The sequence below is a fragment of the Staurois parvus genome, unplaced genomic scaffold (assembly GCF_062004578.1).
Source record: "Staurois parvus isolate SC_StPar_1 unplaced genomic scaffold, SC_StPar_1.0 ptg000548l, whole genome shotgun sequence".
NCBI lineage: Eukaryota > Metazoa > Chordata > Amphibia > Anura > Ranidae > Staurois > Staurois parvus.
The window spans coordinates 10,684,964-10,698,492 of record NW_028318344.1 but is presented as its reverse complement, the minus strand read 5'-3'; the positions used below and the strand labels follow the sequence as shown (position 1 = coordinate 10,698,492).

Sequence of the window (13,529 nt, the reverse complement as noted above, 5' to 3'; positions counted from 1 at the left end):
CTCTGAACAGTGTCTGGGAGGCTGTGGTTGCTGCTGCACAAAAAGCTGAGCTTCAACACATCAAGAAACTCACAGACTCATGACAGGAAGGCTTAGGACTGTTATTGAAAACAAGGGTGGGCTGTATTGGTCACTGATTTTTTTTCTAAATGTTTACTTGTACATTTTGAGTTGTTTATTATTCTCACTTTAACAGATGAAAATAAACAAGTGAGATGGGAATATTTTCATGTTTCACTTAATTGCATAATAATTCTGCACACACACTAATACTTCAAAACAAAATCAAAAAGACTTAAAAGGCTATGTTCACCTTTTTTTCTCTAAATTCCAGCTCTCCTATGTACCAGTATAGCATTAATCTACATATTTTGCAGAAATTCAAAAGCTTTCCATTTTTTCTACCCAGCTTTATGTCAGTGTCCAGATGGCTGTAGAAAAAGCTCCTTGATTACTTCTGCCTTATTTCCTGCCAAAATGTTAGATCATGACACAGGAAGGAATTGCCCAGCTGACCTCATTAGCACACACCCTGTATCATCTACCCCCCTACCTCTCACCCACTTCCAGGTGCATGAATATTAAATGAAAATCAATCAATCAATGATCAATTATCTCACTAAATACACAGACATCGATTTTTAATTTTCTACTTTAACTTTCATCTTGCACAGATCATTCATTTGGCATAACAGCCTATGTGGATAGAACTGTAGTACTGAAAACAGGAAAATGTGTTCTGGGTTCTGTAAAGTTCACATACACTATACAATCTCATTGTGCAATCCCCTTTAGATCTACCATCAACTATGTAGTGCAAGGGCCTGGCTTATTGGATACAAAAGTGATTGGGGTGGTTCTGAAAAATCTGAAAGGAAATTGTACAGATATTGTACAATCAGATTGCATAGTGTATGGCCATCTTTATACAAGTACATTGGAGGGAGCGGATGGAGACACACAGCTGTCAAGCCCCAATCACATCTCTGCATAGCGGGAACACACTTTCCCGCATGAATTTTTATTTCAGCTCATTCACTTGAATGAACTGCCGTATGCGCAGTAATCGCGCCAAAGAAGCTCCAGAACCTTGTTTAAGAGTGGAGTGTTGCCGTAATCACCCAAAACAAGCTCCAGAACCTTGTTTAAGAGTGCAGCATTGCCGTATGTGCAGTAATTGCCCCAAACAAGCTCCAGAACCTTGTTTAAGAGTGGAGCGTTGCCGTATGCGCAGTAATCGCCCCAAAGAAGCTCCAGAACCTTGTTTAAGAGTGGAGCGTTGCCGTACTCACCCAAAAGAAGCTCCAGAACCTTGTTTAAGAGTGCAGCGTTGCCGTATGCGCAGTAATCGCCCCAAAGAAGCTCCAGAACCTTGTTTAAGAGTGGAGCATGGTGCTTTTCTTACTGTGATTTTTGGTGCAGCGCATTTCTGAAATGCAAGGCAAAGTGTGCATTTTTATGTGCAGTCTTCCATGCATTCAGAAACACAGATGTGAATGGAGCCTCACTGTTCTTGTGTAAACCCACAGATTTCACTTTCAGGTCCTATGCACATCGTTTTTCCCTTGACATGCATAGGGCAGCCCGTTGATTTCAGTGGGCTGTGCTACATATGGCTCATGGAACATTTTGGTATGATGTGGGTTGTGCATTTTTTTCACTATGCATTTTGCTTTGGTTGCCACTAATTTTTTCACATGCAAAAATATGTTTGCTTCTGTGTTTGGTGTGCCGCTAATAATTATGGCAACTAATTATTGTTAGGTGTATAATGGTGGCCATACACAATGCAATCTGATTGTACAATCTCTGCACAATTTCCTTTAGATTTTCCAGAACAATGGAATAGGAGGACCCACCTATCTACCCAATCACTCTGTTTCCAATCAGGCAGGCCCTCACACTACATAGCTGATGGTAGATCTAAAGGAGATTATACAATCAGATTGTACAGTGTATGTGAACTTTACAGAACCCAGAACACAATTCTCTTGTTTTCAGTATTACAGCTCTATCCACATATGTTATGTGGATGTTCTGTGTTCACTCAGCAAATTATGCCAAATGAATGATCTATGCAAGATGAAAGGTAAAAAAAATTAAAAGTGATGTCTGTGTATTTAGTGAGAACAGTGATCTCTGATTGATTGCTTTTCATTTAATATTCGTGCACCTGGAAGCAGGTGGTAAGTAGGAGGGTAGATGATGTAGGCTGTGTTCTAATGAGGTCAGATGGTCAATTCCTTCCTGTGTCATGACCTAAAGTCTTGGCAGGAAATAAGGCAGAAGTAATCGAGAAACATTTTTGTACATCCATCTGGAGAGTGACATAAAGCTGGGTAGAAAAAAGTAAAGCTTTTGAATTTCTGCAAAAGATGTAGATTAATGCTATATTGGTACATAAGGGAGCTGAAACTTAGAAGAAAAAAAAAAAAAAAAAAAAAAAAAAAAAAAAAAAAAAAGGAGGTGAACTTATCCTTTCAGCTACTTCCCACCAAATATTTTCTCCCCCACTTACACAGACTTACCTCCACAGAGTAGTGCAGAGCGGAAGTGGCAGGGTGCAAGGAAAGGTTCTGAAATGGTTTAACATGTGGTTTGCCCCAACCCTTCTCATTGGTCCATTCTATTGTCAGCATATGATCAGTGAAAGTCTTCCCGAATACTAAAGTGGAAACATGAGGCTTCTCTTTGGGGTGCTTGTTCAACTCTACTTGCAGGTCTGAAGCCTGTGGGTAGGACAAAACAACAAAGGTATGGATTCTGTAGTATCTGTCAATGTACCAATTTTCAGTTTGCTGTGCTCAGATACAGATATAGTTCTGCTTTAATCTGCCTTTTGGACACTTGTGTACATTTCACATTAAATCCACTGACTGAACATTCAGTCTTTAGTGTCAGTGTTTCCTGGAATGCATTGTCAGGACTCTGGATGACATCCACTGTGGACGGTGCTCACCTTAAATGTTGTGCTTGCGGCTCTCTGTGAAATAACAGACCAACTGCGCTGTGCAGATACCAGCTGTCTGCCAAAAGCCTAGGAAACACAATTTGAAATATGGTTATATTTTTTAAATGCAATATTAAGGTCACTGTGATAATTTGATTAGATTTGATTTTTGTGTTTTGAGCAAACTTTTCACACTTAATGAATGTAAAAGGGAAGATCATCAGACAGGATTCATCCAGCAAGCTCATAACTACTGCATTAAAACCGAATCTGAAAGCTGGCCTAAAGAATGCAAAGCTGGCACTGCGTACGAGTCCTACACACAACTCCTGATCCTCTTGTTTGCCCAATGACTACGCCCTGAACATTAGCATGCTCAATATACAAGTCAGAACTCTGGGACAGCACCCTGCATCTCCTATAGTGAACAAGGCCTCAATCTTGTATTTAAAAAAAAGTGTTCTGTAAGCTGCAATAAAGCTTTGCAAAAAAAAAAAAGGGCAGTCTATACCCGAGGACATGCAGAGAAGCACCTGCCTGCTTTTGTTTAATTCTTTGTGTGGATCAGAAATTTCTGCATCTCTCCTGATTATTTTCCCATCAGTCATCAGAGAGTCAGTTCTTATATAAAGGATGCAAAGCCCTGCCCCTACCAAGATGGCACATAGAGACACAGTGCAAAAGGCATGACAAGTTAGTAAATGGGAAAAGATCAGCTGCAGGGAGCCTACAGGCAATACTGATTACTAGTTCTATGCATTTTTTGGCAACAGCCTCCACAGTTCAGGTCCTCTTTATGAGTGAGGTTAATTCAACCCTGTTGTGCAGGTATCTGGCAGCGTATGTACGGTAGGGTCTGTAAGCTCTTTTGGGGCAGCAACTGATGTGAATGGATTAGTATAGTCTATTAAAGTGGTTGTAAAGCCAAATTTATTGTTAACATAAAAAAAGGGTTGTACTTACCTGCTCTGTGCAATGGTATTACACAGAGCAGCCCCATTCCTCCTCTTCTGGAGTTCCCCATCAGCTCTGTCCTGTCCTCCTTTCCTGTGTGTGCCCCCATAGCAAACTGTGTGCTATGGAAGCACACATGAGGGCCATAGAGACACACAGAGCAGACTCAGGTAAGTGCTTGGGAAGGGGCGGCGGAGGGTGGGAGACAAGTGGTGACACACTTTACAAATACTGTAACTGTTGACTTTTAATAAAAGGATACTTGCCTGTCCACAGACCCAGCATGCCCTCACCCAGGCTGGTACCTCGCCAGTCTTCAGGCCCAATCTATGTGCACCTTACTAAGGCTGGCTATAGGTTGGGACGGTTGACATTTTTTTGTAGTTGGCTAAATTGGACGCAGGGACGCACTGGATGCCTTTGCTGTCATTTTTTATAGCTGGGTGTCACATGCGTCCCTGTACCTTTAAGGAGGGATGGGCTCCTCCAGGCACACCTGCCCTAACCTATCCATTTATACATGTCCTCCTACTATGGAGGGTTTGTAAATCTTAGTTAGGGCCAAAGTTTACATAGGATCCTTGACTTGGGACTGTGGCTTACGCATGTATTTACAAATGTGTGCACACAAAACCCTCTGTTTATAATGTATACTGTTAGACAGGGCCAAATTGGGCTTTTTCACGGGCTGGCTGGTAAGTGTTCTCTTTTGTGAAAGTGAAATCTTTTGTTTTTCTTGTGATGTGCATTGCCTTTCCATGTGCACCTTACTGCTAAGGCTGGTATAGGTTGGGACGGTTGCCATTTTTTTTGTAGGGGGCAGGGAAGAGTACAAAATTCCACAGGAATTGCCTAGGTGATCCCAGCAGAAGTGGGAGCAAGTACCTTCAAAGTATGTTAATAATAATAATAAAAAAAGAACTATAAAGATAGAAAATTCAGAAAGGCACAAGGCAGAGATACTAGCTTGTGAAAATGACAAGAGGCAAAACTGAGTTGTAAGCAAAAACCCTCAATGTGCTAAAATGACATGCACACAAGTCAATGAATGCTGCCCATCTAACTGAACTATGGATTTCATCTCACATCAATAACTCCAAATGTGAGCTGTATGTATGCAGAACATAGAAACCCCAAGAAACAATCAGAGCTCAGAGATCACCAGTAACCTGTCCTGGCATACAGAAAGCAATCATATAGAAAATGATGCCTGTGTAATCCTGAACTAGCTGCCTATTCTAGATAGGATAAACAGCAGCCACAGGGACAAAAACTAGTTACATCGGTTTACTTCTCGCTAACAAAATGTGGATAAGAAGCCTCTAAACCAGTGGTTCTCAACCTGTGGGTCGCGACCCCTTTGGGGGTCGAACGACCCTTTCACAGGGGTCCCCTAAGACCATCAGAAAACACATATTTCCAATGTGTAAAGAGCAGCTGCTGTGTTGAAAGCAGCTACTGTGTTGAAAGCAGCTACTGTGTTGAAAGCAGCTACTGTGTTGAAAGCAGCTACTGTGTTGAAAGCAGCTACTGTGTTGAAAGCAGCTACTGTGTTGAAAGCAGCTACTGTGTTGAAAGCAGCTACTGTGTTGAAAGCAGCAGTATTGGAGGTAAAACGACACTCATGAATTATAATTACTGGGTAAATAATTTTATGGTTGGGGGTCACCACAACATGAGGAACTGTATTAAAGGGTCACGGCATTAGGAAGGTTGAGAACCACTGCTCTAAACTGTCATTTAACATATTTATTCCATGAAGTCTTAAGCCTGGTACACGCGTTGAGAATATCGTATGAATAAAACTGTTTTTGGAACAATTGCTCGATAATCTGATAGTACACAGCTTTCAAAAGCCAATCATGACAGCTCATGCGAAAGGAACAAGCACGACAATTTCTCTCATAAGATAACAGAATGAATGATTTTCATTCACTTAGTACAGTATTCGTTCGTAAAAAGTTGAGTGACCAACACCACACATGCTAGCAAACTAAAGAATACATCAAAATGCAATACATTACATCACTTTCAAAGTTGTATTCTGTCTTTATGAAAATTTTCGTAACTTTAGTAAACTATTCATTTTTGGACATGAGACTAGCATGCATAAAATAAAAAACAAACAAAAAAACCACAAACAATCATTCGTAAGATATTCTCATCGTGTGTATCAGGCTTAAGTCCATGAAGTCTGCAACTGCTGTATCCTGTCAGTGCCTCATCCGAAGTCTATGTATTTATATGTTTTATAGTGGCCATGCGTGCTTTTTTTTTTTCCCCAGTCGGGGTGTGATTTGATCAAAACGATCGGATTTACAAACAATTAAAAAGCCATAACCTCCCTTTTGATTGACTTAGACTCAGTTTTGCTAGGATTCAATCAAACTGAGTCAATTGGCCAAGGTAGACTATTATGGATTGTTTTGCATCAATCTACAGCACCAAGATATTTTGTTCATGAAATGACTGTATGTTGATCAACTGAGTGATTGATAAGTTACGATCATAAATTGCATTTCTTTCCTAACTATGGATTGAAATCCCCTTGCCTGTGCATGGCATATTGATTGAATATATGGTTGACTACAGATTAATTATTCCTATTGGAAGAGATTTGTAATGGAACCGACCCAGACTGCAATTGAGTACTTCCGTTAGAATACCGCTTCCCTGCCCGAACACCGACAACAGACACCACAGCTGACCATACAAGACTAGACGACACCAGTCTGTCTGAACATGGAACTCTTGATTTGAAACTCGAACTGGCTTTTTATACACTCAGGGGACAATCCCCCTCCCAGCATAATGACACAGGGCGGGGCAATCTACACTTAGCAACTAGAGACACACAGGTATTCAAACTTCACACCAGCAGACAGTCCCATCAGGAGGGAGGGCTGCTGGAGACACCCCCACACTAAGCTAATACACATAAACACATACATCTCATAATAGTTTGCTCCCAAGCAAGACACACAATAAAACAATGGGATGCAACCACATGGCATTAAACAATCAACAACCCCCCACCCCAATATTAGGACAGATCACCCTGTACCCCTAACAGGCACAGGGTGATTTACACATAAGACGGATATGGGGAGCTGAGACAGAGGTCTCCCCACCTCTCCAAAGTGAGCTGGGTTCCATGGCCCCCCACCCAAAGTGACTCCCGTCACAAGTTTGATCAGAAAAAAAAAAAGAACATTTATCGGGTGTGCATGACCACCATTAAAGATCAGCAGTTGGGAGAGGGGCAGAAATGTAATTTAATTTTGTACAAACAACTAGCAAAAGTACTGGAATCTGTCCTGATATCAGCAACCCATAATCCTTCAAACTGAAGTCAGATTAGGGGAACGAAGGACAGTACCAGGAGTCAAATCAGGCTCCACTGTAGTGCACAAGTTGGTAATGAGCATGCTTTCAGGAGGAAACAACAAATGGACATCTGTAACTGTGCTGCCGCCCCTTCACTGTCCAATCTGCAAGCTGGGGTACACACCTGACCACGTTGTGTTATAATAGTTGAACTTCCTAGACCTGGCTCTGCCATTTGGCATCTGTATGACTAGACTGGATAAACAGAACTAGAATCTTTGGCACAATAAACATTTCCCATTTATGTATCAAAATTGTATACTGGAAGAAAAGGACAGAGGGATATCCAGCACTGTGCTGCCACCCCTTTACTGTCCTATCAGCAAGCTGGGGTGTGCACCTGTCCATGTGTGTTATGACTGCAGTGAAGTTCCTAGACCTGGCTGTGCCGTCAGATGCCTGTATCACAAGACTGGATGAACAGAATTAGAAATCTTTTGGCAGATTAAAATAGACATATTTCCAAACTCTTTTGGTCATACTTCTCATGTGAGTCACTGGAGTACACTTACTTGTGCTTGCCTGTGACCCAGAATCAGCAATCAGTGGGCTAAACTCTGCTGTCAGCTGACATCACAGAATCTGTCCAGACTCTAGAGGTATCCTGAGAGTAATGTTGGGATCCACCCAGATTCCTGACCAGCAGCTAGCTCAGCCTTTTAGTGAGCCACTGAGAGCTTGAGCCAGACACCCCCGTCCCCTCCACAGTCCAGTGCTCCAGTGGTCATGTGATCACGCATTTCTCGGGCTCAGATAGGTATGTGTGTGATGTGCTTTTAGCTATATACCCACATTTAAACACTTCTCCTTTATGATTTTATCCGTGTGCTGGAGTTCAGCTTTAAAGAAGGATGAATGGAGTTAAATGGGGAGCACAGAAGATTATTATGTCTCTTTGTAAACCAACTGTCAGTAATGTAGATGTTCACTAATGTGTTGCTCCGAAACCTATCCCTAATATGTATCTAATCCATAATGTCAAATATTATTCGGAGTTCTACTTTAGATTTAAAGTGTACAAGGACAACACAACTTAGCGAAAGGAGGCCCAACAATACTCTTTCACTGCCGATGCTAATTTAACTGCTGCTGGAAGGATTTGTCCTGGTTTCCACAAAGGGATTAACAGCAACGCATTAATTATCATTCTGGCAGCACTCGGAGGTAATGCCCCACTGGCAGACAGGGTACAAAAGACGAATGCCTGATTTGCATTTGTGCGCAGCTCAGCAAGATTAGTGTGAGAAGCAAGTCCTGACACCCAGTCCCCTCCCCAAAATGGGTGATAAGGGGACTGTCCCCTGGGCTGGGCCAATCAGCTAGCAACCTGTCATGGTAGTTGACTCTGGATACTGGACTCTGAACCCTATAGAGTTGACAGATAAACACTATCTGTGTCTAAATAAACGGCTATGTCTGCCTAACAGATCCCACCACTTTACATGGATTTATAATAAAGAGAATGAAGAGGAAAAAAGGAAGAAGAACTCCAGGAGGCAGAAATGATCAGTGAAGAGGACATGTCCACTGAATCCTGCCTAAGGATGCAAACAGTGAGTACTGAATACATAACTATAGACAGGACTTGGAGGCTCATTCATGCCATATGGCAAGTACGGTACACTGGGCCCTCCAAGAGATGAAAGGCAATCTTGTGACTAGTAGGGAAAGGCTGGGACCATATACTGATCTGTGTTGACATAATCACACTGGCTTACATTACAGGATTTAGGAAAGCTATATGACAGACCAAAGTTTTGACACATCGAATAGTTTTTTATTTACTAAAAATGAATAAGCACATTAAAATAATGACAACCTATGCGATTTGCTGACCGCATCCAGCAGGCTGGAAAATGTATGAGGCTCACATGTAATGTTACTGAAAAAAAAAAAAAAAAAGTGATCATAAAGAGAAAAGGGAATGATCATTCACAGCAGTTGTAGGTGCTCTGTTAATAGAAGATGATATTATGGGGTGTCTTCTCATGATCCATAAAAAGTCCCTATGGCTGGCTTTTGATATCGGAAACTAACAAGCACTTCACGACAAATGAACTTCACTAAAGCAGATCACCGATTAGATAAGGTTGCCCGCATTAAAAGCTCCTAGACCTGACAATTCTTGCTTCAGGTTTAGTGACACAATAGTGAAGCAAGGTGACAGCTCTGGAACATGCACATTAGAATAAAAGTAAGGACTGCCCAGATATCTGTGTCTTGACAGATTCTAGTTTTATAACACAGATGAGCAGATGTGATCTGAACATGATCCATCTGACATGAAGCCGACTTATGCAGGCCATAGACTGTACGTTTATCGGACGTTTTTTCGTCCAAAAGAATAAAATCGGACAATTTTCGCACTGTTAGTGGGGCAATGTCATCGGTCGATTTTCGCGGTTCCTCCTCATTTCTTTTATCGGTCATGCTGGAAAATGTGTGAAAAACTGCCAATTTTCCCAATCATTGGTGGCAACAGAACGACCGATGTTTCGTTTTCCGGATGAAAAATCGGCCAAAAAAACTAACAGTCTATGGCCTGCATAACAGTCAACAAATCCCTCTGGTACTGACTTAGTTATGGACCAGCTTTTGATTTAATTGCTTAAGGGTATTGTTTTCTTTCCTTTTATGTGTTACAATAATGCCTTGGAATGCACTTTATTGCTTTAATCTGTGTCTGCAATCATGTATGTTTAATAGATGTACTTCAATAAACTGTATTTCTGATTTAAAAAAAAAAAAAAAAACCCTCTGGGTGAATCAATTTGTTTCATCAGGTAATGGTGTCTTCTAGACCCCAGCTAGAACACTAACAACCTGCACTCTAGACACCCCCACCCCCCCCCCAGATTGTGGGAGGATCCCCCCACCCCTGACTATAGAGAAGTATACTGCTATACTAAAGAAATCGTAAATTATTCTGGTTCTTTAGGAAATTATATCATGATGACAAGTCACATCCATAACACTTAGTGCTGGGTCATTTAAAAATATTATTCTACATGGAATAACCCCCAGTCAGTGAGGGGCAGGGGGCCTGGAAATCAATTTGTAAGAGTCCAATTGGCCAAATTTACTCTCCACTTTAGGGCAGCAGATCCATAAAGAACCCACAAAATTGGGTCAGATGTGATGGTTTGCCAGAACATTTATTTTTTCCTGATCCACCTATCTGTAATGGTAATCACTGTAGACATGGTCATTCCTAATAATTATAATCAGTGTCTGGCCACAGAGTAATATCCACAGATCCTGATTCCATGCTGCTTTCTTCATTTCTGGTAGTCAAGTACTCACCTGAAGTAACTGGTGATTTTCCACAGCTGATTACTTGATAATAGCAAAAAATTATATATGAGAGTATAAACATGAGAAGCTATTTGTTTATTACTACAGTCTGCTATTGATCCCAGTGATTTACTAAGCATTTATTTTAGTGTGATACAATACAACACAAAGAGAAGTAAACGTTTCACCAAGTGCTGATTTGTATTGATCCATCTGGAACACCAGTCTCTGAGATCCGGGGGGATGGCAGGTCCTGGAAAGATCTGCTATGTGCAGTAAATGTCACTTTTCTGTATTTATCCAGGCTGAATTTAGAGATAACTAAATCCAAGAACAAAAATCCAATATATTGCAGCTTACAGTCCTTAGATGTGGTGGTGGCATTATAAAATATGTTTGGTAAATACCTGTTAATCTTGCCTCAAATGCAGTCCCCTTGTCACTTCCTGTGAGCTGCACCAAAGAATATCTTCCTTTCTAACTACCTTCTGGAAACTACCAACTGCCCTGTCCTCCATGCAATGGAGATGAAGAGATATGGACATGTTTGTAGTCCATATCAGTTTAGGCTGCTTTCCAGAAAAGGGGATTCCCTCCAGAAACACACCTTGACATTTTCCACGGCACATGGCAATTACATCATCATGGTGGGCGTGTCCAAGTGTCTCTACAGTCACCCCAGTGCAGTTATTCAGCAGCCTGGCTAGGCTTTCCTAGAGCACCCAAACCTGCATGTGGACCGAGTGACCTGACTCCCCTGGATAGTTCCTCTCTTTTCATTTTGTGACTGCATGTTGTTTATTTTCTTAAAAAAAAAAGTCTATGGTTTTACATACTACACTGAGCATTGTGCTGGATCTCTCTTTGTAAGCAATACCCTTTACTGGCCAACTTAAAGCGAAGCTCCGTCCAAAAGGAGAGGGTCCGCTTTAAGCCTTTGTCCCCTGCTCCTCATTAAGGATTGACACCTTTTGGAAGCGGGGAACCGAATTTGACAGGTACCCACTTCCGCTTCCTAAAGTTGTCCTTCCTCCCTCCACGTAGTCTTCTGAGACATGTGACAGGTCCCAGAAGACTACAGGACCAATCTCTAGGCACAGCACTACTCGCGCATGCGCAGTGGGCACCTGGTTGTGAAGTCGCAAGCTGTCACAGCCAGGTGCCCACACTGAAGATGCCGTCACCAGGGAGAGAAGACGGCCATTGAAACCAGCTGTGGTGAGGACACCGCTGGACAGGTAAGTGGCTGTATTTTCAATGTCAGCATCTACAGTTTTTGTAGCTGCTGACTTTTTTTCAACTGGAACTCCACTTTAAGTTATTAAAAGGACAAGTACATTTTAAAACAAGGTGAACTTATCCTTTTGGCCCCACTTCCAACAGATATATACTTACCTCAATCTGATGGCAGTGGTTCTGCTGTTTGTTTACATTCAGCACCACACGTTTTCACTGTCCTGGTTTTTTTTACAGTAGCATTAGAAAAAAATGTTCAAGTCTGTCCTGTCAGGCTCATGAGTATAACTAGGGCAAGAAGTGCGGGGAGATTTACTATGCTTGCTATGGAGGCACTTGATCCTGCTGCTGTTTCTGGAACAGTGAGGGAGGGAGCAGAGAGAGCCACTGCTCTCATGCACATCACTGAATCGAGATTAGTGGGGGGGGGGGGCTCTCATGCACATCACTGAATCAATATTAGTAGGGGGGGGCTCTCATGTACATCATTGAATCGAGATTAGTAGGGGGGGCTCCCACGCACATCACAGGATCGAGATTAGTAGGGGGGCTCCCATGCACATCACAGGATCAAGATTAGTAGGGGGGCTCCCATGCACATCACAGGATCGAGTTTAGTAGGGGGGCTCCCATGCACATCGCTGTATCAGATTAGTATAAGGGGGGCTCCCATGCAAATCATTGGATCGAGATTAGTAGGGTGAGCTGTCATGCACATCGCTGTATCAGGTTAGTATAAGGGGGGGGGGGGGTGCATACTGCATAGAATGCATTAAGGTAAAAACCCTTCTGCCTTCAGAACAACTTGAAGGCTAAGTTCTCACCGTTGCCTCTGCTGCATTGCTGTGCACTAAAACAAAGTTGGGGCAGGTTGCATTTTTACGCAGTGTGTTGCGACATGCTATAACACATCACAATGTGCTGTGGTGCAGAGACTCAAACGAGATGTAATTTTGTGACATCTCAATAAAGTTACATTTTTAAAAATCTGTAAATACTGTAGTGCGAAGCCTTGTAACAATTCATCACACCGCCCCTATACAGTGCACATCAGAGGGAGTGTGTTATAGGGAGCATGATGTGGTTTACAAGTCAGTGTCCATTAGGGGGCAGTGTTTTTCACAAGTATCTCAGAGAGATGAAGGATATTTTTTCTTCTATCCTCGGCACGAATATCTGGTTTGTTGTGAAATGGGTAGAAAAGATAGAATAACCGTTTCCCTAAAGTCAAGCCTAAAAGAACTAAAAGTTGCTAGTTCCCTGTGTAATGTTTATCTTATGGCTTCACCAGTTATTCTCTGACCAATAAGCATGCAGTCAGTGAAATTATTACATCTGCCCTACATGTTTACTACTTGGTGATTCCATAATTAGTGCAGCCATAGGATGAACATTACAGACAGCCAGAGATGGCAGATCCCATACTTCTAAGATGACAAGCCACTTTAAAACCAACTCCAATTAAACAAACTGTGAATTTGTAAGAAATGTGTACAGAGGATAGGGCCACCATTGCTGACTTCTTCTGAAACGTTTCCTTGAGGATGCGCTGATCCGGTGGCTGTAATTTTTTCAGAGACAGAACATGTATGTAGATCAGGAGTTCTGATTTCACAGGGACTTTTATTCTGCGTGCATGTTCTGGGTCACTGACAGAGACAGTAACAATCCCATAAACAGACAGGCAACCAGCAATTTTGGAAGAAGA

At 42.0% G+C, this 13,529-nt stretch overlaps 1 protein-coding gene and 1 long non-coding RNA gene across 2 annotated transcripts in view; one reads left to right on the top strand and one right to left on the bottom strand.

Annotated features, from left to right (window-relative positions):
- The window catches only part of LOC149451175 (branched-chain-amino-acid aminotransferase, cytosolic-like), a 68,943-nt gene that overhangs the window by 20,692 nt on the left and 34,722 nt on the right, over window positions 1-13,529 (bottom strand). Inside the window, exons 2-3 of the mRNA XM_089691005.1 lie at window positions 2,960-3,037; window positions 2,529-2,729 (exon numbers count right to left, since the gene is read on the bottom strand). Of these exons, the coding sequence (XP_089547131.1) occupies window positions 2,529-2,729; window positions 2,960-3,037 (279 nt within the window). The remainder of the gene's footprint in view (window positions 1-2,528; window positions 2,730-2,959; window positions 3,038-13,529) is intronic.
- Window positions 8,389-13,529, top strand: part of LOC149451174 (uncharacterized) — a 72,904-nt gene continuing 67,763 nt past the window's right edge. The window contains exon 1 of the long non-coding RNA XR_016315144.1: window positions 8,389-8,844. This is a non-coding gene — a long non-coding RNA (uncharacterized LOC149451174). The remainder of the gene's footprint in view (window positions 8,845-13,529) is intronic.